Source organism: Hyla sarda, chromosome 5 (assembly GCF_029499605.1).
Source record: "Hyla sarda isolate aHylSar1 chromosome 5, aHylSar1.hap1, whole genome shotgun sequence".
Lineage (NCBI taxonomy): Eukaryota > Metazoa > Chordata > Amphibia > Anura > Hylidae > Hyla > Hyla sarda.
The window spans coordinates 170,331,531-170,358,058 of record NC_079193.1 but is presented as its reverse complement, the minus strand read 5'-3'; the positions used below and the strand labels follow the sequence as shown (position 1 = coordinate 170,358,058).

The window sequence follows — 26,528 nt, the reverse complement described above, 5'->3', positions numbered from 1 at the left end:
TGGGATAATTTGTTGCCCCTCTCTTGTGCACCTCTTTGTGTTGTCACCTTTAGTGATAACGTCACCACTGCTGCATTTCTTCCTGAACATACTAAACCACATCATTCATAATCCCCGCCACCGGGAGACGGGAGCTCTGATTGGTGAATAGCTATCAGAGCTCCCGTTTCCCAGCAGCGGGGATTATGAATTGTGAGAGCTGTATACAGGAGCCTGAAGCCGTCAGGGAGCACAGTGAAGCAGCATGTGCCACCGGCTTGTTAAGTTCATAAAAGTGGATTGCAGCGGGTCTCAGGAGAATGATCCGCTGCGATCTGCGCCTCAGCCCCTGGACTATAACTCCCATCATGGACAGAGTATGTCCATGATGGGAGTAGTAGCCCCAACTGTCCCAAAAAAGTCCTGCAGTTGGGGGATGTGCAAGTGCCATCCCTCAGCAATGCGGTACTACAACTACTCCCATCATGGGACACATGATGGGAGTTGTCGTTTAGCAACAATTGGAGGCTCCCTGATTAGGAACACACTGCATTATCTGCGCTCTCCCCAAGGTAGAGCACTAAAAATTTACTAACCCATTTTTTGTGTTTTTCTTTTCTTCTCTTTTCAGATACGTGAATGCAGTGGACTATGTCAGAGTCGGTGGATTGCGACGATGACCAGCATTTTTTTTAATTTCAATAAAAGGGTTAACAAGGGCTGTGGGGGAGTGTTTTTTTAAACAAAATTTTTTTCCAATGTGTCATGTTTTTTAATTGAATTTTAAGGCTTAGTAGTGGCAGCCGTCTTACTGACGGAATCCATTACTAAGCCGGACTTAGCGTTAGCACCAAAAACAGCTAGCGATAACCGCCAATTATTACCCCGTTACCCACCGCCCCAGGGGTGCCGGTACCAACAGGCCCAGAGCGTCAAAAATGGCGCTCTGGGCCTAAGTGGTAACAGGCTGGCATTATTTAGGCTGGGGAGGGCCAGTAACAATGGTTTTGCCCACCCTGGTAACATCAGGCTGTTGCTGCTTGGTTGGTATCTGGCTAATACTGAAAATAGGGGGAACCCTATGCGTTTTTGCTTTTTTTATAAATAAATAAAAAAAAACCTGTGTGGTTCCCCATTTTTTCAGTATCAGCCAGATACCAACCAAGCAGCAACAGCCTGACGTTACTAGGGTGGGGCGATGACCATTGTTACTGGCCCTTCCCAGCCTAAATAATGCCAGCCTGTTACTGCCTAGGCCCAGGAGCGCCATTTTTTAAGCTCTAGGCCTGTTGGTTCCTGCTCTTCCCGGCACCCCTGTGGTGATGGGTACTGGGGTAATAGAGGTTAGCGCTAGCTGTTTTTGGGGCTAACGCTAAGCCCTGGCTTAGTAAAGGACTCCGTCTATAAGACAACTTCCACTACTAAGCCTAAAAATTCTATTATAAAAAGCATGACACATTGAAAAAAAAATGTATTTAAAAAAAATGCTCCCCCACAGCCCTCGTTAACCCTTTTATTGACATAAAAAAAACACTGGTCATTGTCTCAATCCACCGAATCTGATGTAGTCTGCATTCACGTATCTGAAATGAGAAGAAAAGCAGAAAAAAAAGGTTAGTACATATTTGGTATTCTCCCCTGGGGGGTGCACCCATACTGCAGTGTGTTCCTAAACAGGGAGCCTCCAATTGTTGACGTCTGCCTACTGTATCCTGTATATACAGTCATCTATAGACAGCTGTATATACAGGATAGCGCACAAAGACTTAACCCATAACTGCTCAGCAGCAGCATGGGTTAACCCTTTCCTTGCTGGGCTCCTGTATAGTATACATGGGTACACTATGCACTCCTGTGCGGTGTCCATATTAGGACATCATCAGGCAACGACACAAACCTCCCTCAGCCATCAGACAAACCTCCGGCACACCACAGACAAACCTCCTTCAGCCCTCAGCTCTCAGCGAAACCTCCGGCATGCCTCACACGTCAGCCAGACAGCCTTTAAAGTTTTGCAGCCTCCCTACGCTAACGGCATAGGGGAGTGAAACAGAGCATGCGCTCTGAGCAGTATGGACAACTGCGCATGTGCAGGGCTACACTCCTAATGCTGCCTACTTGTGCGGCCCATGCGCTCCCAGTTTTCTACGAATTGAGGAAAACTTTACATCAAATGGCTGTTCAGCTTACGTCTGAGGCATGACAGAGGTTTGCCTGAGAGCTGAGGGAGGTTTGTCTGAGGCATGATGGAGGTTTGGCTGAGAGCTGAGGGAGGTTGGTCTGAGGAGTGAAGGGGGTTTGGCTCAGAGCTGAGGGCTGAGGGAGGTTTGTCTGAGAGCTGAGGGAGGTTTGTCTGAGGTGTGACGGAGGTTTGTCTGAGGCATGACGGAGGTTTGTCTGAGAGCTGAGGGAGGTTTGACGGAGGTTTGTCTGACGGCTGAGGGAGGTTTGTCTGACGCCTGATGATGTCCTAATATGGACACCGTACTCCTGTATACTATACAGCCATCGGAGGTAAGTAGTGATGCTCTGCACCCTGTATACGTATATGCTATACATCACTCCTTACACTCTGTGGACCGGGCGCTCTGCATCCGACCCATGGAGTGGTACCCTGAAGGCAGTGAAAAAATTGCCACAGGGGACAAAAATTACTGTTTCCACACACCAGACGCAAGAAAAACTGCCAAAACTCAGGAAAAAGCTGTGACAGTTTTTCTGGTATTTTTCGGGTGGACAAGAAACCTCAGAGCCTCAAAGCAATAGAACAAAATCCCTGTGTCCACTTTGTCTGTGAGGTGTAGCTCAGTTGTACAAATAGAACTGTGTGGAGATTTAGAACTTTGCACAAAATTTATCATGTGACTTGCACAAGTATGGTAAATTTGGTGCAATTACACCAAATTTAGACAAACCAAAACGATCAACAAAAGCATATACCTACACCAATAATTATGAATTTCCCCCATAGAGGGTAATGTATAATTTGTACAGTATAGCATGTCATGTTTTACCCCAAATTGTTGTGATTTTGCAAAGTGGTTACCTATAAAAACTTTGCAGCCATAATGTGTATTTTAAGCCATGGTAAATTGCTGCAAAACAATGGGGTTTATTTACTAAGAGTGGAGTGTAGGTTTCTTTGTGGGGTTTGATTTCTGACTGGTATTTTCCCAAGGTATTTACTAAGGTTTCCCTACATTTTGCACTTTTCCCTACGTTTTGCTTTTTTTACTGTTCTGATCTGTCGGGTTTCCTTCAGCTCAAATCCACCACATTTTCTGTGGAAACCATAGTAAATATGTTGGGATTTTTCAAAACTGTCGGGACCACGCCCATTTTGTCGGGGCCACGCCCACTTTATCATGGGGCCACGCCCCCTTTTTTAAAATGGTGGGTTTTGTTTTTTTGGGTCGCAAATTGTGTCGCAAGGGACGTGCGACACAATTTGGACGTGAAACCCGACAAAATAGAGTCGGGATCACATTAGTAAATAAACCCCAATGTGTGGCACATACCTGTGCTATTTTGCCATGTGTTAAGGCATATATATTGAAATATATGCAACTAATTGTCATGTATATTTAAGCATATGACACAAATAACATCACATATGAAACTACTCTAGTATATGCTTAAGATACAATTATGGCAGATTTATCAATATTGCTTAAATTAACATATCCATAAAGTTAGGAAAGCTAGGTGAAAGCTGTGCACCAAATATATCACTAAGGCACATGCTAATTGATAGATTTGGTACATTGTGGCAAAAATAATAAGACTTTGTTTACACAATATAAAAAAATGTGCAAATTAAATCTAGTCTAAGTGTAGTAAGGTCATACATTCATTGTTGGACATTTTGAGACAAACCATTTTTACATTGCTGCTTTCTTTTGCAGACAGTGGCTTAAATCAGAGGACATACAAAGAATATCACTACTTTTCCATAACAGATCTCTTGAAAAAGAAGTAAGTAAATGGGAGAGTATAGGGTGTAGAATCACATGGCACTACAGCACATTTCTTTGCCATTGCCAATAGACAAAGTTAATAATACCAACCATGGTGCAAATATGTAGGAAGTCAGGGGTGGGATTTACATTTTTAACAGCAGGTTGCCTGTTTGGTGTGGCAGATGCATACAGTGTAGTGCACCACAGATATTTTCTTTCTACTCTAACAATCAAATAAAAATCTATAGAAGATGTTTCTACCATGTAAATCTACAATTCTAGTAAATATATGCTGGACATATTTAGGGGACACTTGTACAGCAGATAAGCCCCTTGTTACGACTGAGGTGTAGTGGATCCGCTTAACCTGTGAGGATGATGACATGGGCCGTACCAGGGAGCGGAGTCTATGGTGCCGCTATTTTCACCAGAGCCCGCCGCAAAGCAGGATGGACTTGCTGCGATAGGTGGAACCCAGGTCGCTACCCCTGATATGACTCATCCCCAAAGGCAGCCGCAGTGTATAGTGGCACTGGAAGGATAAGGCAACACGTAGTCAGGACTGGCAGGAGGTCAGGGCAGGTGGCACAGGAGCAAAGTCAGGATACGTAGCAATAGGATCAGATACATGGCAAGACAAGACATAAACTGAATGCTTTCTCTAAGGCCGATAAGGCACAAAGATCCGGAAAGGGTCAAAAAGAAGTGCTTGTACTTATAGGGTCATGGAGCAGCAAGAACCAATTAAATGTATACTTTCCCTTTAAATTTCACAGAGCCGGCGTGCACGTGCCCTAGGAGGTGGGGACATGCACGCCAGCAAGCAGGAAGCACACTGGGATGATGAGGGAGGTAAGAAGCAGAGGGCTGAATTCGATCACATGGCGGAATGCTAATCACAGTATGGACCGTGTCGGGCAGTGGAGGACAAATGTGTCCGCGGCCAGCATGTCTGACCGAGGCGCAACTCCTAACACCCCTATACTAAGTCAAGCTCCTCATAGTGCTACACACTGCAGCTCTTCAAAATAAAATTGCCAAACAACTGAAAGCATTGTGCCCCATGAATATGGTACTGCCACACAGTTTGCTCCTTATAGATGGTGCTGCCACAAACAGTACAGTGCCAGACTGAAAAGGGTAAACCAGTTCGCCAGCCTCCTTAGCTCTCCCAACAGCAAGCATGGATTCTGTATTGGCAGAGTCTAGCACCTTTATAACAGTAATCGTCATTGGTTAAAGGTGTATTCTGTTGCTAGACATCTTATCCCCTATGATATCCATGCAGACACCCAGCTTTCTGAACATTATGTTCAAAACGCTGGGTTCGAGAGGCCGTGGTTGTGACGTCACGCCATGCTCCGACCATTAATGTCTATGGGAGGGAGCGCAACAGCTGCCAATCCCCCATAGACATTAATGGACGGAGCATGACGTGATGTCACGACCACAGCCTTTGCCTGTTTGCTGGTACAAGAACTGTTAATGACATAAATCCAATGCAAGAAATTAGTTAAAGTGTCCCTGTTGTTAAAAATAAATAAATAAATACATGTCACAGAGACATGTCACAAGGTTTAATTTGTTGTAGTCCCATCACTGAGACCCCCAAAGATCATTAGAACAAGCGTGAAAAAGCACACTTTAGCAACCTCACTCCCTAGCTCACAGCGGTCTCTGTCCTGTTTCACTAGATTTTAGGGTAGGAGGTTGATCTATTACATAGTTTTTTGGATTGTATTATAATAAACAGATTTTGGAGAAAAGTGCCAATTTATCTTATTTCCTTTCAATCAACTGCATACTTGGCCTTTGAACATGACATAAGGGTTGAACTAAAACAGGTCAAACCTATTTTGTCCATTGTATCAGCAGTGGTATTAGCATGGTATCAGCAAAAAATCCATTCTACAGAGATGAATTGCCTCACTGGCACTTTTTTTTTTTTTTTAAGAAATCCAGATGGATTGGATTGGATGCATGTGAAAATAAACAGACCACACATACAAAAGAAACTTTTACTACATGGGGTCACTTTATACAGTGTACATATAACACTAGGAAATAACTGATTCATACCTAAATCAGCAGTTGAGAGGTAAAATGGTTTTTAATAAAGCGGATGGCTGCGGAGGGATGGAGCAGTTATTTGTTCTCATATTTTGCTTTCTTTTATTATACGTTTGGTAAGACTATGGCATAGTAAGACTATGTTCCCACGGGCATAAAATGTTCGGAATGTCAGCCGGAAAATACCAGGGGACACTCCGCACATTAAAAAAATCCTGTCTCATAGACGGTAATACATTTCCTTGCAGACGCCAGAATCTGAATTTCCGCAGCAGAAACATTTGGCCCGGAAATTTTGCCATGTAAACAGCACAGCAGAATCCCTTTTAAATCAGTGGGACTCTGCTGCAGGGAATGTCCATGCAGAATATTCCGTGCGGACATACTGCACAAGTTCCGCCCATGTGAACATACCCTTACACTTTCATCTGACCAGGCATTTAAATTGTTGTCACTTATCGTGCAGAATGACATGGCAATTCTTTTTCTGGGGCCTGATGAGCTATTTTGATAACATTAAAGGGGTATTCCAGGCCAAAACTTTTTTTTATATATCAACTGGCTCCGGAAAGTTAAACAGATTTGTAAATTACTTCGACTAAAAATCTTAATCCTTGCAATAGTTATTAGCTTCTGAAGTTGAGTTGTTTTTTTCTGTCTAACTGCTCTCTGATGACTCACGTCCCGGGAGCTGTGCAGTTCCTATGGTGATATTTTCCCATCATGCACAGCTCCCGGGACGTGACATCATCATTGAGCAGTTAGACAAAAAACTTCAGAAGCTAATAACTATTGAAAGGATTAAGATTTTTTAATAGAAGTAATTTACAAATCTGTTTAACTTTCCAGAGCCAGTTGATATATAAAAAAAAAGTTTTGCCTGGAATACCCCTTTAATTTATACTTGTACTATGATACCATGTACAGTCTATGACTTACAACATAATAAAGGTGAAGTGGCCAGTTCTTCTTCTAACCATGCCCCCTGAAAGCACAAAACACGAAAAATGACAAAGCAAGAAAAAACAACGTAAAAATAGCGCACAAATAGATGATCACTTTGGTGCAAGTGAATGCACAAAATAAAAACACACTGCACATGCCATTTTGCCTGTGGAATACTTTTTTTCTTGTGGGGTTGTGGGGGACAATTATATAATTCCTTTAAGGGTACGTTCACACAGGCGGATTTATTTGCCGGTTTCCCGCTGTGTATTTGAAAGGGGGCGGGCTCTCCTTGGCTGTATGCAGCAGATTTTCCAAAGCGGAATTTATGCTGCGGAAAATCAGCCGCAAGCCCCATTGAAGTCAGTAGGGTCTGCGGTGGATTTTCCGCAGTGGAAATTCCGCTACGGAAAATCTGCTGCGGCCAGCCGAGAAGACCCCGCCGTCCCCTTTCAAAAACTGCCAGAAAAAAAAACCAAGTGGACTCTTAGCCGAAGTCTTTGCACCAGATTCGATTTGGGGTCATACTTGGCAGATGTATTGCAGAAATGTTTACTACAACTTCATGCATCTTAAAGGGGTCTGTAAAAGGCCATGTTACAGATTGGAGTTTCCACAACATACATATTAACATTTTATAATTTATTTTAAAGATGCTTTTGATTAAGTGTTCATGTAATTTTTTTGTCTAAAACAATTGTAATTTTGTGAGGTTTTTTTTGTTTGTTTTTTCCTTCAGTACCGGGCAACTACACTTCCAGACTTCAAATATTATGTGACCTGTGCGTACCTTATTTTCTTCTGCATTTTCATTGTACAGATTTTAGTGTTGCCAAAGTAAGTAGATTTCAAAGTATTTCATGTGTGCTTTAAATGTACTGGTCATGAGAACTTTGGGGGAGATTTATCAAAACCTGTCCAGAGGAAAAGTTGCCCATAGCAACCAATTAGCTTGCTTCTTTCATTTTTAAAAAGGCCTCTGCTATAGACAACTGAACAGCATTTCCTTAACGTTAAGTTTCCACTTGGTTTTTTTTGGCAGTTTTTGGAATACTGCCACTGCAGTTTTTGAGCCAAAGCCAGAAATGTATTCAAAAGGAATAGGACATATAAAGGAAGAACTTACACTTCTCCTCCCTTATGCATCCACTTCTGACTTTAGCTCAGTGGCAGATATCCAAAAACTGCCAGGAAAAAACTGTAGTGGAAACTTAGCCTTACACAGGTTTTGATAAATCTCCCCTATATATTTATGGGAGCTTATTTAGTCATGTTTTTGGTCTAGTAAAATATGCATGTTGGGATGATCTATCTCTGACTGTTAGGCTGGGTTCACACACAGTATTTTAGTTAGTATTTGGATCTCACTTATTGTAGTCAGTATTTCAGTCAAATTACAATGGAACGATTTGCACCTTTTGCTTTTTTGACCCACACCTGTTTTTGGTTAAGATACTGACAAAAATAATTTCCAAATACTGACCAAAACACTGGCCCTCATTTGCTATTGCAAACCAGACATGTTTTGTCGGGTCGTGCGCCAGATTCTGTCTGCGCCAGAATTGAAAACACCCCTACTAACTTTCCATTTTGCTAAGAAAACCTGAAAAAAGGGGTGTTGCTGCCAATAAAAGGGGGTGTCGTCTCCGAAAAGGGGCATATTCCTGACATTTTCACAAAAACCCAACATATTTACTAAGGTTTCCACATAAAATGTGGTGGATTTGAGCTGAGGAAAACCCCACAGATCAGAGCATGTGTAAAAAAAAGAATAGTGTAGGGAAAGTGGAAAATGTAGGGAAACCTTAGTAAATACCGTGGAAAATAAATTGTAGAGAATTAATACCCACAAAGAAACCCACACTCCGCTCTTAGTAAATGAGGGCCAATGTGTGTGAAAGCAAAGTATAAATTAACCCCTAAGCCAGTGTTTCCCAATTAGTGTGCCTTTAGTTGTTGCAAAACTACAACTCCCATCATACCAGGACAGCTTTCCATGCATGCTGGGAGTTGTTGTAGTTTTGCAACAGCTCGAGATACACTGATTGGGAAGCCCTGTCCTAAACCATTAGGCTAGGTTCCAAAAAGGTCTCTGCCATTTATTTATACAGTCATGGCCATAAATGTTGGCACTCCTGAAATTGTTCAAGAGGATGAAGCATTTCTTACACAAAAGGATTGCAGTAACACATGTTTATTCTCTTTGTGTGTATTGGAACTAAACCAAAAAAGGGAGGAAAAAAAAGAAATTGGACATAATCTCAAACCAAACTCCAAAAATGTGCTGGACAAAATTATTGGCACCCTTAACTATTTGGTTGCACACCCTTTGGAAAAAATAACTGAAATCAGTCACTTCCTATAACCATCAATAAGCTTCTTACACCTCTCAGACGGAATGTTGGACCACTCTTCCTTAGCAAACTGCTCCAGGTATCTCTTATTGGAAGGGCGCCTTTTCCCAAGAGCTATTTTAAGATCTCTTCACAGGTGTTCAATGGGGTTTAGATTTGGACTCATTGTTGGCCACTTCAGAACTCTCCAGCATTTTGTTGACATCCATTTCTGGGGGCTTTTTGTCGTAGGTTTGGGGTCATTGTCCTGCTGGAAGACTCAAGATCTTCGATGAAACCCAGCTTTCTGACACTGGGCTGTACAGTGCGACCCAAAATCCATTGGTAATCCTCAGATTTCATGATGCCTTGCCCACATTCATGGCACCCAGGGGCAGGAAAACAACCCCAAAACATCATTGAACCTCCACCATATTTCACTGTAGGTACTGTGTTCTTTTCTTTGTAGGCCTCATTCCGTTTTTGGTAAACAGTAGAATGATGTGCTTTACCAAAAAGCTCTATCTTGGTCTCATCTGTCCACAAGATGTTTTCCCAGAAGGATTATGGCTTACTCAAGTTCATTTTGGCAAAATGTAGTCTTGGTTTTTTATGTCTCTGTGTCAGCAATGGGGTCCTCCTGGGTCTTCTGCTATAGCATTTCATTTAATTTGAATGTCGACGGATAGTTCACACTGACACTTAGGGACTGCTTATCCACCATCCAGACTATCCTGCGTTGACACCTTTCATCAATTTTTCTCTTCCTTCCACACCCAGGGAGATTAGCTACAGTGCCATGGGTTGCAAACTTCTTGATAATGTTGCGCACTGTGGACAATGGCAAATCTAGATCTCTGGAGATGGACTTGGAACCTTGAGATTGTTGATATTTTTCCACAATTTTGGTTCTCAAGTTCTCAGACAGTTCTCTTCTCCTCTTTCTGTTGTCCATGCTTAGTGTGGCACACACAGACACACAATGCAAAGACTAAGTGAACTTCTCTCCTTTTTATCTTGTTTCAGGAGTGATTTTTATATTGCCCACACCTGTTACCTGCCCCAGGTGAGATTAACCCCTTAAGGACGCAGCCCTTTTTCACCTAAAGGACTGAGCCCTTTTTCGCAATTCTGACCACCGTCACTTTATGCATTAATAACTTTAAAATGCTTTTACCGAATATTCTGATTCTGAGATTGTTTTTCGTGACATATTCTACTTTATTTTGGTTGTAATTTTTTGTCGTTACTTGCATACTTTTTTTGGTGAAAAATCCCAAAATGTCATGAAAATTTTGAAAATTTTGCATTTTTCTAACTTTGAAACTCTCTGCTTGTAAGGAAAATGGATATTCCAAATACATTTTATTTATATTCACAAATAAAATATGTCCATTTTATGTTGGCATCATAAAATGGACATATTTTTACTTTTTGAAAACATTACAGGACTTCAAAGTAGAGCAGCAATTTTCAAAAATGTCATGAAAATTGCAAAATCTGAAGGGACAGATGTTACAGAACTACAACTTCCAGCATGTCTGGGCAGTCTAGGCATGCTGAGAGTTGTAGTTTGGCAACATCTGGAGGGCTACCGTTTGGGCACCACTGTAACAGTGGTCTCCAAACTGTGGCCCTCCAGATGTTGCAAAACTACAACTCCCAGCCAAAGGCTGTCTGGGCATGTTGGGAGTTGGAGTTTGGCACCCACTAGGAAGGGCAGCAGTAAATATCACTTACTGCCCCCTTCCTTCCCGCCCCTACCCCCCCCCCCCCCACCTTCGCTTCCCTACCTGTGGCGTGATCTCCGCAGTCTCCAGCGACGATCGGCGGTACCCACGGCATCTTCTCTTCAGGTACCGGCCTCCATCTACTCCCCCCGTTCTGCCCGACATCCAGGGGTGGGCAGAACAGGGGGTTGCCATGGCAACCCACTGTCCTGCGTTGCCATTGGTCAGAATTCAGTTCTGACCAATGGCAGGGGATAGAAGGCAATCGCAGCTCTGCGTCCTCGCTCCTATCCCTCAGGATGATCGGGGCTGTCATTGACCACTCCGATCATCCCTATTTTCCGGGTGATCGGGTCACCTGAGACCCGATCAGCCCGGAATAGCAGAAAATCGCATGTCTGAATTGACATGCGATTTTCTGCAATCGCCGACATGGGACCCCCCTCGGCGATGTGCCAGGATGTCTGCTGAATGATTCCAGCAGGCATCCCGTTCCCCAACCGGCTAGCGGTGGGGACCGGAATTCCCACAGGCGTATGCATACGCCCTACGTCCTCAAGGACTCAGGATGCAGGGCGTATGCATACGCCCCACGTCCTTAAGAGGTTAAAGGAGCATCAAATGCTTGAAACAATCTTATTTTTCCACAACTTTGAAAGGGTGCCAATAATTTTGTCCAGCCAATTTTTAGAGTTTGGTGTGACATTATGTCCAATTTGCTTTTTTTTCCTCCATTTTTTGGTTTAGTTCCAATACACACAAAGGGAATAAACATGTGTATAGCAAAGCATGTGTTACTGCAATCCATTTCTGTGAGAAATATTTCATTTCAGGGGTGCCAACATTTACGGCCATGACTGTACATTCCATCTTAATTTTAACATTAGAGTACGTCTAGAAAGTATTTTGAGGGCCAACCTTTGAATGGTTTATGTCCTCTCTCATCATCATTGCATATACAAACCAAAGCACTAGAAAGTGAAATAGCATGAAAATGTATAAACCTCTACTGTAAGTAAATTTATACATGGCAAACTTCTTATTGAAATAATACACCCAATAAGGTGTATGGTACTAAACTTATTGCCACCAATCTGACAAACAATGCACCTTATGGATTCTGGTGTGGCTAGGCAGTTTTGTGATAGAGTACTTTCCCATGGATTATTTGGTCTTTCAATGGACCTACTGCTTCATACTGTACCGTAGACTTTCATAAAAATGTTTTAATGTGAGATTCAAACAATCCTTATGAAATCTGCATTAAAAAAACTGCGTGTGTGTGAAAAAAAACCTTCACACATTGAGGTTTAGATCAAGTTTTGTTAGGTTGTGGAAAAACTACTACTATTACATGGAGTACTACTCCATGATTTGGATGCAGAGCGCAAGCCTACAGGGCTCAGACGGGCATGTAGTGATGTAGGCACTTGTAAGCCTAAAATATATATTTAATGGGGTTATCCAGCATAAGGTGATTTTAGTACGTACCTGGCAGACAGTAATGGTCATTCTTAGGAAGGATCTGTGCTTGTCTTGGGGCTAAATGGCTATGTTGTGAGATTACCATTACACTGTGGCTAGCTTTTTGTGAACTAGCATTTCTTGTTTGACTTTTCTTTTTTTTTACTACAAATCCCACAATTCCATTTTCCTCCCTCCCACACATCAGCCACCCCACCCATGGAAACATAAATGAGCTGCAGACCTGTGGTGTTCAATCAGGGTGCCTCCAGCTGTTGCATAAGTTGCAGATTGATCCCTCCACCCATTGAAGCAGACAGGCTCCCTGTCATCAGCTGACTATTGAGTCAGGTCTTGGCCGCATTGCAAGCTGGGAAAAATCTGAGACAACAGTAATTTTGTATTCTGTTAAAAATAAATATTGGAGTGAAAATCACAGAAGAATTGTGAGAAAACCGTCACACACAGGTACAGACACTATATTATGAACTACACTAACTATACAGCCCCTGTAGAATAGTCAAATAAAAAAAATCCTTGAATATCCCTTTAAGAAGATGATATAATCAGAGGGATTTATTGATAGAGAGCAGATCTGAAGCAGAGAAATGTTCTAATAGGCTGCCTGTCCACTCCCTGTGGAAACCATAAATGTGGATATTATTCCATTCATATTATTCCGTTCCGTGCATCTAATGCAATATGGTCTGATGTAGTAGATCAGGTTAAAGATTTCATATAGTGTTGCTCAGTTACTGTAGTAAATTGGATTTTATACTAATGTAAGTGATTTTATATTGGAAAAACAATCCACATTATGTTTGAAGGCTCTAGAGAACATGAAACAGGAGGATAAAACCTCTGAAAGATGGGAGTCATAGGCATAGTGATTTATTAAAAAGAAGGCAGCATGAGTTATGTGTGCTGGAACATTGGGCACAGCAGAATAAAACTGACAGGAACATTTTACAAATAAATGTAATATATGATTGAACCCACAGAGGACTGTGCTGGCACATACAGGTTTTCATACATTTCCCGGTGCGCTTTTTAGAAGAAGGTAAGGTATGGATTTGAACATGAGGGTATATAAAGTAAATGTGCCGCTCTTCTTCTATTAATCTATTCTTCTTCCGGCTTTGACAAAGTGCACATGCAGAGGAAGAGTGGCACTCACCACAAATTGTAGTAGAAAACGTATTTTCTTCTAATAAATACGTAGAAAAACACAACTGTTTCACATGGTATACATGCTTCATAAAGCTTCATTCATTTAATAAGTGTATAGACACCTTGAGATAATTCTAATTAAGTAAAGCAAAAAGGCTCTTTGTCATGGAGGTAATGGAGAGATTTATCAAAACCTGTCGAGAGGAAAAGTTGCTGAGTTGCCCATAGCAACCAATCAGATTGTTTCTTTTAATGTTTCACTGGCATTTTCAGATTTAATTAAAAAAATTAAAGAAGCGATCTGATTGGTTGCTATGGGCAACTCAGCAACTTTTCCTCTGGACAGGTTTTGATAAATCTCCCCCAATGTCTCTACCAAAACCTTCCAACCTATGGCTCCGCACTGATGTGATATGACAACTAACAGCTTGTAGTTGAAGACCACTTCTGTGAAGAATCTTATGTTGATGCAGTTGTTTAAACTTTGACCCCTTGAAGACACAACCAGTTTCCATGTTTTCAGGATGAGGTGTACTTGACACCTTTTGCTTCACTATAGAAAGAACTGTCAAACCAGAAGAAAATAGTTTTGGGCTGAAAAATTCATTCATCTTATCGCCTTTCACCGTGTGGTAAAATTGACATGTTGTCTTTTTTCTGTGGGTCAGTACATTTGTAGTGACACTTAATTTAACCCTAGAGATGAGCGAATCGAAGTTGACGAACCCGAATTCGTTACAAATTTCATGAAAAATTTGATTCGCAAAGAATGCGAATATCGCCGCGATTCGATCGCGCGAATCGCTTGATTAAACTTCATTTTACAGCATTCCAGGCTATTGTAGACCTAAAATGGCGGATCCACGTGTGAGTACAAGGGGCAGGGGATTATGGGAGGGTGGGAAACAGCGGCGGGAATGAAGGTAGGCGGGATGACCCTGAATCACATGTGAGATGCAGCCTATCAGCATTCATTGACCCCTGTGATGTCAAAGCCCTATATAATCGGCAGCCATCTTGCCTCTCTTCATTTCGTCTATGCACTCAGAGAGGACGGGACTGCGTGTGTCTGACTAGCTTATACCACAGCGTTACACTGCAATTGCTAGTCACATCAGCATTAGGGAAAGACATTAGTGCAGAGTGTTTTACTGTTCACACTGAGAAGGATCATTGATAGCTAAACCTCCTATTCACATTATTGAGCATTGCAGCAGAGAGGGGCAGATAGCTGCCTCATACAGATCAACAAGCTGCCTGAACTTTATCAACCATCTTACTACCTAATTTTTCAGCGCAATTCAGTTTTGTTTTTTTTGCTCCAGAAATAATCTGCTGCTCAGAATTGGGTGAAAGAGTGGAATTTAGGGTTTAATCCCTGTATTTTTTTTTTATTGGTGCTGCACTGTTGGGTCCTGCTGCTGTTTACACATACGTTCTTTTTCAGCGGACTGTAGTGCATTCGTCTGCCCTCATACATGCATAACACATGCCTACATCAAAGCAGTCTACTATTCTGTATCTGTAACAAGTCTAGTTACAGGGAAAGTCCTGACTCCTGGCAAAAGTAATCATCTGCTGGTGTTTTTAAAAAAAATACTTATTTTTTCTGCGTATAGTTGCGCATATTATTGCCCTCATCAGTGCATACCGCATAGGTACATCCTAGTATTGTACCATTTATTTTCTGTTAATCTGTCAAGGTGCTCCATATTGTCAAAGTCCAAACAATAGTATTCACTGGCTGGTGTTTTTAAAAAATACAGAGTTTTTTCTGCATCTAGATGCGCATATTACTGCCCTCATCAGTGCATACCGCATAGGTACATCCAAGTATTGTACCATTTAGTACCTGTTAATCTGTCAAGGTGCTCCATACTGTCAAAGTCCAAAAAATAGTATTCACCGGCTGGTGTTTTAAAAAAATACTGAATTTTTTCTGCCTATAGTTACGCATATTACTGCCCTCATCAGTGCATACCGCATACGTACATCCAAGTAGTGTACCATCTTGTACCTGTTAATCTGTAAAGGGCCTACATACTGTGAAAGGACAGCCATAAGTAATCACCTGCTGCTGTTCTAGACAAATACTGTTTGAAGAGTAGTGTAGCGTATTGTAATACCCTCATAAACACACTAAGTATGTCAGGCAGAGAAGTGCCAGGACGTGCACAGAGGACAGGCAGAGGCCTAAATACTTCAGGCAGAGTTGGCAGCAGACTTGGGGTGAGTGGCAGCAGGAGTCGCAGCGAGAGGCCTGAGCTCCCGTTATCAGCCAGCAGTCGTGTCTCGACCAGCAACCCATCTGCCGTCGTCGATTGGTTAACACGCTCATCCACATCATCACAAGTGACATCTGACACCCCCAGTCAACAGTCGGTGGGTTCCTCAGACACAACCCTCAGTTGGCATGGCCCCGAGCAGTCCCTGTCCTCCCATTGCCTTTGTCCTATGCTGTTCGCTCTCCTAGAGAAGTATCTTATGCTGTGGGTTCAGCTCCACTATTTACTGAGGACAATCTAATAGAGGACAGTCAGCAGCTACTGGACAGCCAAGAAGGGGAGGAGACATGCGCCGCTTGCTCCGCTAGGCGGCCAAGTAGTGATGCGGAGAGTGACGTGGGAGGTGGTGTTGCAAGGGTTCAGGGTCCTGAAGCAGACACTGTTGGGGAACCTGAGGAGGACATCAGTAACGTGCACACACCTGTTGATGATGATGAAGCCGATCGCAATTGGGAGCCGGGTGCAGAAGGGGCTTCATCATCATCAGGAGAAGAGAATTGTAGGTTGCCCTTGAGGCAGCAAGGCGATAGCACGTTTGGCAGTCAGCGTGGTGGCAGGAGTGGAAATTTAGGAGCCAAACGTGCCCGGGGGAGACCACCTGCTTCACGGCAGCCTACCTTTCCTGGAGTTAGTGGAACAGGGGTTCCTGGAGACGGCACCAGTAGCAGTCAATTAGTGCAGACTGCAGGTGGGAAACTCAGCTACTCGGCGGTGTGGAAGTTTTTCATAAGACATCCGGAGGAGCTTCACGTAGCCACATGCAAGATCTGTCGGCAGAAGGTGAAGGGTGGGCAGGGTACCAATGTCAGCACCACGGCCCTGCGCCACCATAAAGCGGCCTGGGAGAGCCGTGGCTCCGATGTAGTGGTCCAGCCTGATGCATCACCCAGTGGCCATCCACTCCCTCCTTCATCCAGCCAAGGCTCTACCACCTCAGCCGAAGGGAGCTGTGTGTCAAACCCTCCTTCTGTCGCTCCTGCTTCTCCCGCTTTTAGTCAGCCATTCCGACAACAATCCATCGGCGAAGCCATGTCCAAGAGACAACAGTATGCGCCCACTCATCCAACGGCACAGAAGTTGAATGTGCTCCTGTCCAATTTGCTAGTGTTGCAGTCCCTCCCTTTTCAAGTGGTGGACTCTGCACCTTTCAGAGAATTGATGGCTTGTGCCGAGCCGAGGTGGAGAGTCCCAAGCCGTCATTTCTTTGTGAAGAAGGCAGTACCAGCCCTGCATAAGTTTGTACAAGAGAAGGTGGGCCAGTCCTTGAGTCTGTCGGTGTGTTCAAAAGTGCACGGCAGCGCCGACGTGTGGAGCTGTAACTAAGGGCAGGGAAAATACTTGTCTTTTACAGCCCACTGGGTAAATGTGGTTCCTGCACAGCCACAACAGCAACTTGGACAGGTCACACCGCTTCCTCCTCCACGCTCTCGCTCTCAGGCAGTTGGTCCTGTTACAGTGTGCGACGCCACCTCCTCATCCTCCACTGTGTCCTCGGCCTCCACTGCACGTCCAAATCTCGGTGGCCTTTCATCGTACCATGTGTGTAGGGCACGGCGGTGTCAAGCTGTTCTTCATATGGTTTGCCTTGGTGAAAAGTCTTGGAAACAGTGGCCGGTCAGGGCAATGGAGACGTTGCGCCTACATCTCACGGCCACATGAGCCCTGTGGGGGCTTGTTGGATTTGGTCCTTCGTACCCACACGCTGGGGTCTGGGTCACTGAAAGTTTGTTTTCAATTTCAAATCAAAAAATGATTGCGCTGCTGGGCCTGGGTCTGGGAATTTCAAATTTTCTCATAGGTAGCACACGCTATCCAAAATCTTTTTCAAAAATTTCTAAAATTGTGTTGTTTTTTGGGGGGATTGTGAAGCCCTGTTGTGTACTCGTGCATCAGCCAACTCCAGGCTGTGTCATTCAGGCAATATATGGTTTACTGATGCTGCTGTGGGGCTTGGGTCTGGGAATTTCATATTTTCTCATAGGTAGCACCCGCTATCCAAAATCTTTTAAAAATTTTTCTAAAATTGTGTTGTTTTTTGGGGGGGAATTGTGAAGCCCTGCTGTGTACTCGTGCATCAGCCAATTCCAGGCTGTGTCGTTCCGGCAATATATGGTTTACTGATGCCGCTGTGGGGCCTGGGTCTGGGAGTTTTAAATTTTCTCATAGGTAGCACCCACTATCCAAAATCTTCGGTTTAAATTTCTTAATTCATCTTTTAATCTTAGGGATTGTGAAGGCCTAGTGCCTACTCATGCTGCTGGCAACTCCGGGCTGTGCCATTCATCCACTATATGGTCTCTTAATGCTGCCAACATCTCCACGCTGTGTCATTCAGCCACCATGTGGTGTCCTCATGCTGCCAACACCTCCACGCTGTGCAATTCAGCCACTATATGGTCTCCTCATGCTGCCAACACCTCCACGCTGTGTCATTCAGCCACTATATGGTGTCCTCATGCTTCAGCCTCATCCAAGCTGTGTCATTCAGCCACTATATGGTGTCCTCATGCTGCCAACACCTCCACTCTTTGCTATTCAGCCACTAAATGGTCTCCTCATGCTGCCAACACCTCCACGCTATGTTATTCAGTCACTATATAGTCTCCTGACACTGATGCCACCACCAGGCTCTGTCATTGTGCTGCTGTGCAACAGTGATTCTAAAAGTGATGCCGGTAATCTGCATGCTATTCTGAATAACAGTATTATTTCACTACCCCAGCACACTCCATATGCGTTTTAGAACACAGCAAAGTGTTCTATACCCCTATAGAGGCTATATGTAGGCTAGAAATAGCCTTTTTTAATATAGATTCGCCACGAAAAAATTTGGATCGAAACAAACTTTTGGGGAAAATTCGGCGAATCAGCCGAATCGAATTTTTGAAAAGTTCGCTCATCTCTATTTAACCCCTTAAGGACTCAGAGTTTTTGCGTTTTAATTTTTTCCTCATCACCTTCTAAAAATCATAGCGCTTTCAATTTTGCACATAAAATTCCATATGATGGCTTATTTTTTGTGCCACCAATTCTACTTTGCAGTGACATTAGTCATTTTACCCAAAAATCCACGGTGAAACGGGAAAAAAATTCATTGTGCGACAAAATTTCAGAAAAAATTACATTTTGTAATTTTTGGGGGCTTCCGTTTCTAAGCAGTGTATTTTTTGGTAAAAATGACACATTATCTTTATTCTTTAGGTCCATACGGTTAAAATGATACCCTTTTTATATAGGTTTGATTATGTCATACATCTGAAAAAAATCATAACTACATTCAGGAAAATTTATACGTTTAAAATTGTCATCTTCTGACCACTATAACTTTTTTATTTTTCCGCGTACGGGCCGGTATAAGGGCTAATTTTTTGCGCCGTTTTCTGAAGTTTTTATCGGTACTATTTTTGCATTGATCTGACTTTTTGATCGCTTTTTATTCATTTTTTTTATATAAAAAAATACGCTATGTTGGACTTTGGAATTTTTTTGTGCGTACGCCATTGACCGTGAGGTTTAATTAATGATATATTTTTATAGTACCTGCATTTACACACGCGGCGATACCACATATGTTTATTTTTATTTACACAGTTTTTTAATGGGAAAAGGGGGGGGGTTGATTTAAACTTTTATTAGGGAAGGGGTTAAATGACCTTTGTTAACTTTTTTTCCCCCTTTTTTTTGCAGTGCTAAAGCTCCCATAGGGACCTATAACACTGCACACACTGATCTTTTACCCTGATCCCTGCAAAGCCATAGCTTTGCATGGATCAGCGAGATAGGGGCTCGATTGCTCAAGCCTGTAGCTCAGGCTTGGAGCAATCAAACCCAGATCGGACGTGACGGAGCAAGGTAAGGGGGTCTCCGCTCGCGTCCTAGCTGATCGGGACGTCACGATTTTATCGCGATGTCCCGATCAGCCTGACTGAGCTACCGGGAAGAGCTTACTTTCACTTTCAGATGTGGGGGTCAACTTTGTTCGCCACGTCTGAAGGGTTAATAGCATGCGGCACAACGATCGGTGCCGCGCGCTGTTAGCCCAGGGTCCCGGCTATCGTTAGCAGCCGGGACCGACCCGTTGTGATGCGGTTTTAAACACCGGGCTCGGGGCATACAGGTATGCCCTGAGTCCTTGAGAGGTTAAATAGTTTGTTTTATTTTACTTTTAAAACCTTTTTTTTTATTTTATTTTTTATTAATATACTTTAAATTGGCATATTCTGAGCCCTGTGGCATTTTTTTTGTTTACTGAGCTGTGTGAGGTGCTCTGTAGTTTCTATTAGTACCATTTTGTGATAGATGAGATATTTTCTAATCACTTTTATCTGTCTGTGTAGGTCAGCATACCTTGCTGCTAGTAACAAGATCATGTGACCCAGCATAAGAAGTTCATGCTAAGAGGAGTGGGGGGGGACAATGAGGAGTTTGATGATGATGATGTCAGTAAACAACCTTTAAGGGGTGAAACCCCTTGCGGGGACAACCCTTTCTAGAAACCCCCCTTAAAATAGAAAAATGTTATTATTGTCCTTATGAAAATGCAAAATACATATGTACCCTAAAGACAGACACTTAAAATTATCAGCGGTTTTTACTAGGTCAGTAAAGGAGAGGATAGCCTCTCCTACATGTAGTGCTCTAACTAACACTTATGTATGGATATACGGTGTATTAGTTACTATCCGAGTCTGTGTCAAACTTATATATTGCTACTACCAGCTACCTAACCGCTGTTTAAAATGTTAGCTAGCCCCCCCCCCCCCCCCCTCACGAGCAGGAGACAGCAGGTTATGCATGTTGAACTCACGATACGGAGACAAGAGACCTCCTCAGCCATACCACTCTCTGGAAAACTGTATCGGGACACTTCACTTAGATATTATATATTGTCCAAGCATCCATCCTCATATATCAGAGGACCCTAGGTGTGCCAAGGTCACGTTTTCAATATAAACACAACAGCGCCCCAGGGTAGAAATTAGGAAAATTAACTTCTATACTTTCACCTCCCCTACATGTTTGGGGATACATGATATCAAGACTCTCGACTGAAAGCAAGTTATATTGATCAGTGGACTGTGATCTGTGGTTTTAACTATTTGTATAACCAAATGTAATTAAACAATGTGATGTTTTACAATGTATGTTAGTAGGGAGGGTCAAAGATAAGGGGTTTTATATCCTGTGATCCTGAAGAGAGTCAGTCTCTGTGAGACTTGGGGTTTGGAATAGAAGAAAACCTTTCCCACACCATTATCCCACCTCCACCTCCCTGAACTGTTGTGTTTTTTTTTTTGTTTTTGTTTTTTTACCTGGCAATCTTTCTCTATTGCCTAGGGATCTTATATTTGCTCTTTTTTGTTCACTGGAGTCATGACTTACTGTTTATTGTAGACAGCATTGACATTCAACCTGGCTATCTGCTGTTATAGCCCATATGTGCTAAGGAATGGTGAGTTGTGTACAGGGTTGTATTTGGCTGCAATTTTCTTTACTATACCTCAGTGCAATTCTTGGAATCTTCTTTTGACCCTGTTAGTTTACAGCTGTTTCCGTCCCAAGGATCCCCTATTACTGGACATTTCTCCTCAGTCATAGCATTCTTATGTTGCATGGAAAAACTATGCAAGGCTAATCCAGGCTAGGCGAGCACTGATGATATTTTATGTTAGTTATTTACCCAAAATGTGCAATAGTTTACAGAGTCCGTTGACGATAAAGTTTATTTTCCTTTAAGTGAAGCTATACATAATCGATACATGTGCACACATATCATTATGTTTTTTTTTAACTCTTTATACAGTAATATCAGTATCTAATCTAAAATATATAATACAAATTATTAGAATTTCTAATTACATAATTAAAAAACATAGGAGAGCTTGAGAGGATTTAAAGTAGGACAAATAAATGTCCCCTTTCACTTCCAGATGGTATCATATTAGAGTTCAGAATCTTAGCTTTCAGATGATAGCAAGATCAAAGCTCTAGATGCAATATTTACCAACTCCTTTGAAGTCAGAGAACAAGATAAAAAGTTTACCTGTTTCTGTGGCTCTGTATAAAAGGGGGAAGATGCAAGTGACAAGCAGAATGAAAAATGACAGCCTGTTAGTGTGGTGACCTCAGACATGTCTTACTGTAATCCCCTCTTCTTGATCAGAAAAGTAAAATGTTCTCATTTTTTAATGGTTATTCTTTTTATGTTATCATTCCCTGCGCCTATGCAAGCCATCTGTCAACTCCATGAAATGTCTACTGGAATCTGAATCACGCTGATTTCGATCTCTTCAGTTTTAGTAATTTTGTGAAGATATGTGTGTGGTGGCTTATATCAGTGTTCTTATAGCTATCTTACTCCCGGCAAAATCCGTATACAGAATGTATATACCGAAGCATAGAGAAGTAAATCAGACAGAGCCATTGTCTGTTTCATATGCTTCTTCGTTCTCAGTGTGCTTTCCACTGAGCTTTATTTCAAATCGTTCAAGTTTATATCACCTTTGTCATTAACATAAGTTCCCACCCTCACTAATGGGATGTTCTAGCATATAGGGAGTGATCAAATAGCATGGGGGATGTGCCTTGTCCTCGTGTCTCTCAACTTCCTGAACTTTTTCGCAGGCCTCTCTTTGTTCAAAGTCTTCACACGATGGGAGGGGTGATATGTGAGAGCGCAGATGGGGGCAGAGCAGATGGGGGAGGAGTGGACAAGTAACAGAAATGTGGAGTCTTCATCCTAAATGGGCATTTTACATATCCAGTATATAAAATTTATATATACACACATATAAATCTATGACAGTCCCCCCTAAAATGACCATTTTCCCTTTCCCTAATTTCCATCATCCTAACTCATCTGCCCCAATGTGTTTTCTCGAACCTTTCACTGTACTTTAGACGACCCATGGCTTATCCATGGACCCCCTTAGTCTCAGACTTTAGACATATGGAGTCAGATGCTGTCCCTATGGGTCACTTGTGTTATAGATGGCATTGAAGCTCTGTAATGGGGTATAGGCTTCATCTGTAATTTCAAAGTCCTCATTTGTCATCACTGGCGTGGCATTCTCAATGGTCGTCCCACACTTCTTCTTTAGGCAAGGCAAAACACACCACACAACAAAGCAAGATTATTAGAATTATCCATATAATTATCTTACCGATCCTATATTGGCTGAGATATAAAGTCTCCGAAACATCTTATATACCCCCTTTTTTCCTCTTACACCATACATCATATCTAATGCCGTACCATTTTGGAATATTTTAGTGGATGTGGCTCTTAGTTGTTCGGTCTGACTTTAAAGAGCATTTACAAAGAAATGTATTAATCTTTGTTGGTTATAATAGATATAATTAATTTTACTCATGGAAATCTGTGATATTATTGACTCAACTCTGGATTTTTACTTGACCTATAGCTATAAAACTCATCTGGGGCCCTCCTTGGGACTCCTTTAACATCAATATGCACAAAGGGATCAAAACTCCCAGCAGGGGCTGCACGTTTACCTCTAAAGTGTGGTTTAGATTTCTTTGTAGGTTCGGTAATGGAAGTGTGTATGGGCAGACGTGTCTTGACTAATGTGTATTCCCCAGTTTAATTCCCTTCTAATTTGACTCTAAACGTCATATCCCCAAGTATCTCATACTTTACGATGGTTATCATTTACTCATCCAGCTACATGTTTACCTACTGAGTCTCCTCATACAACGTCCCCTCCTAACAATCCGTTGTGATTATCTTTCCCTTTGGACCAACCATGGTTATGCACAGACATAGATTTAACAGTTTTCAGAGATACATCTATACGGGATCATCATATGCAATCTTCTCTTTCCTCACTTATTTCCTGCATAGGTTTTGAAAAATTGAGTGACAATTACAGAATCTGAACTAGGTGCAATTTTGCTAAAGGTTCTTAATTGTACACTTTACTGTATCTATGGTTAGGGATCAGTACAATTAGACAAGGAGATACTGATATTGACCTACCCCAGGCAGTTAGATGAAGTCTACTCATAACAGGTAAGATGTTTATGGAGTGTGTTGGTTAGGTACCTTTATTGTTTTACCTAGATCATATGTCAGATTTAAATGATGACGTCTGTACAAACCTTCTTTCTGCATTGTTGAATCCTGAGGCGACCCAATGTACTGACATTACAATGCACATAGCTCCCCGTTGCTTAGTGTATGGGGTCATATATGTTACCATGGGGTACAAGACTGCTGGCAAATACATTTTTCTTACCAACTCTCTCCGGATGCAGTCTTTACCCTGTACCACCTCTTTCTTCTTCCATTGGTCTCTCTCAGCATGCATAGCTGGTTCCTGCAAGAGACCTAACCAAAAAATTCCACATTTCCCATCCACCTGTACACTTTGTACCATCCTTGTGGGGGAACAGGAGCGCTGCAGCCTTGCCAGCCTCCTTTACCATTCAGTCCCCTTGGCTTCTGGGGCTGTTTCCTTCATGTGTCTCTGATCTTTACGATGGCCACTTTCTCTGGCCGCTCTCGGACATTGAACATTTAAATTACAAACTACAGATTGGTTCGCTCAAGGATTCAAGAACACTTTTATTTCAATAGGCCCATACTTGTGGGCGATAATTAAAGTTTACCCATACTCATTGTGTCATACCTTCAGATATCTTACACATCTCTGTGAATACCTTCAACTCTGCTTATCTGAACCACCAGCTCAGATCGAGTGGTTTATTGCAGTAGAACTTCATTCTCCGTGTGGTCACCATATATCCTTTCTTATGTATTACATCTTTACATTACTTGGAACAAACTTACATTTATAACTCAGCATCAACCATGGATTCTCTGATATCCTACCATGGCTGTTGACATTTTTTTTTTTTACCTTATAAGTTCAAGACAATCAGCATCTTCGTATTACACTAAATATCATTATAAAGTTATCCACTTAAAATTGATGTTGTTCAAATAAATACAATGTAGAATGTATAGGTATATCACATTGTGTATGCAGGTACTATAACACATTCAAGTTTAAACAGTAGATTTGTAGTTCATTCAATTTAATGTGACTGTGTTTCATTAGGAAATGTAAAATATGTGTAGCTCACTTAGGATAAAAGAAATAATGTGCTTGAGGTTAAAGGTGTTGCCTTCACCCAAAAGGCCTAATGTAATATGTAGAAATTATAAATATAAAATATTTATGTGAACCAGTCCTCAAAAGCACAGGGGAGAGAAAAAGGAAAAGACTAGTGGAGATGGGATCCAAGAAATGGTCTTTATTATATAAAAAGGATATATATGACCAATCGCCTAGCAGGGCCCTTGCTAAAGGCGAATGGCATATACTGGGTAAAAAAATAAATAGATATAATAAAAAATACAGAATATAGTAGGATTAAAATGAAATAAATATGATGGGTAAGTAGCACCAAAGAAAATTCATTAATTAAATATCTGCTGCATATATAAGGAGAAAACGTTCTCAGTCCATATAATTCATAGGGATAGTTCAATGAAAAATCAACAAGAAATGTCCAGAATGAAGAGTCACAATTAGTTTGGGTGTGTCCGGAGTAACGGTATATGGTAGTGAATGTAGCGACAATAGCTACAATAGGAAATTCATGGACAGGTAATGCAGACAATGTGGCAAACACTGTCAGCGATGAAGATGTCAAGTCTCGGTGCACAGCACCACTCACTCTCCTTTGGAGTCCTCAGGTTCGGGCTGGCACGGCTGAGTCCGGCACTCTGGATATCAATGCCCGCCTGGGTGGTATGCTGGGTGAGTGGCTGAATCTCCGGGGGTCCGAGTGTCCTGGGCTGGCACGGGAGGCGTCCGGCCTTGGGGAGGATGATGTCCAGGAGTAACTCTGCCGACCGGGGCTGTGAGTGGATGCAGGTAACAGGTGGTGTGGATTGCACGTATGAATAAGGTGCTAACAGCGCGCGTGCAGCAGTGGTCCCGGAATCTCGGGCATCCAGCTGTTGCAATTGGAATATGGCAGATACAGTCTATTTGAAGTGATATACACTTATGGATAAGGTGCAGATAATGGGCTAGACGCGTTTCAAGGCCGCGGGCCTTTTCTTCAGCCACCTATAGCTACTCTTTGGAGTGCTGCGTTATTGTTGGATCCTATCTAAACTGAGGACTTTTGGTCAAGAAGTTTTTGGACGCTGGCACCCACACATTGAGGCTGAGTAGTGCTGCAATAATTTTTTGGTTTATATATATATATATATATATATATATATATATATATATATATAGATATATATATAAACTTTCTTATCCCATCAACCATCAATATATTTCAAACTTGCAACTCCCTTAATATCTATAATTTATCAATTCCATTTTGAACTCACCACATGCTTTCCATTTTCTTTCTAAACTCCATTTTCTTTCTATACAACTCCATGCAATTCCCTTCCCCCACTTCCTCTCCATATGCAATTCTATCAGTGAGGTCAGGTTACTTCTGCACATTCCACAGCCCCCTCCTTGAAGCTATAGCCCCCTCTGTCTCATACCCACCAGAAACTAACAAGCTCTGGGGTGCCCCCAGCTGTTGCCAACTAAAGCC

At 42.2% G+C, this 26,528-nt stretch overlaps 1 protein-coding gene across 2 annotated transcripts in view; it reads left to right on the top strand.

Moving 5' to 3' along the window:
* The window catches only part of ADCY2 (adenylate cyclase 2), a 532,901-nt gene that overhangs the window by 387,272 nt on the left and 119,101 nt on the right, over positions 1 to 26,528 (top strand). For both annotated transcript variants that reach the window (XM_056520731.1, XM_056520730.1), the window contains exons 13-14: positions 3,885 to 3,954; positions 7,693 to 7,790. In XM_056520731.1, the coding sequence (XP_056376706.1) occupies positions 3,885 to 3,954; positions 7,693 to 7,790 (168 nt within the window). The remainder of the gene's footprint in view (positions 1 to 3,884; positions 3,955 to 7,692; positions 7,791 to 26,528) is intronic.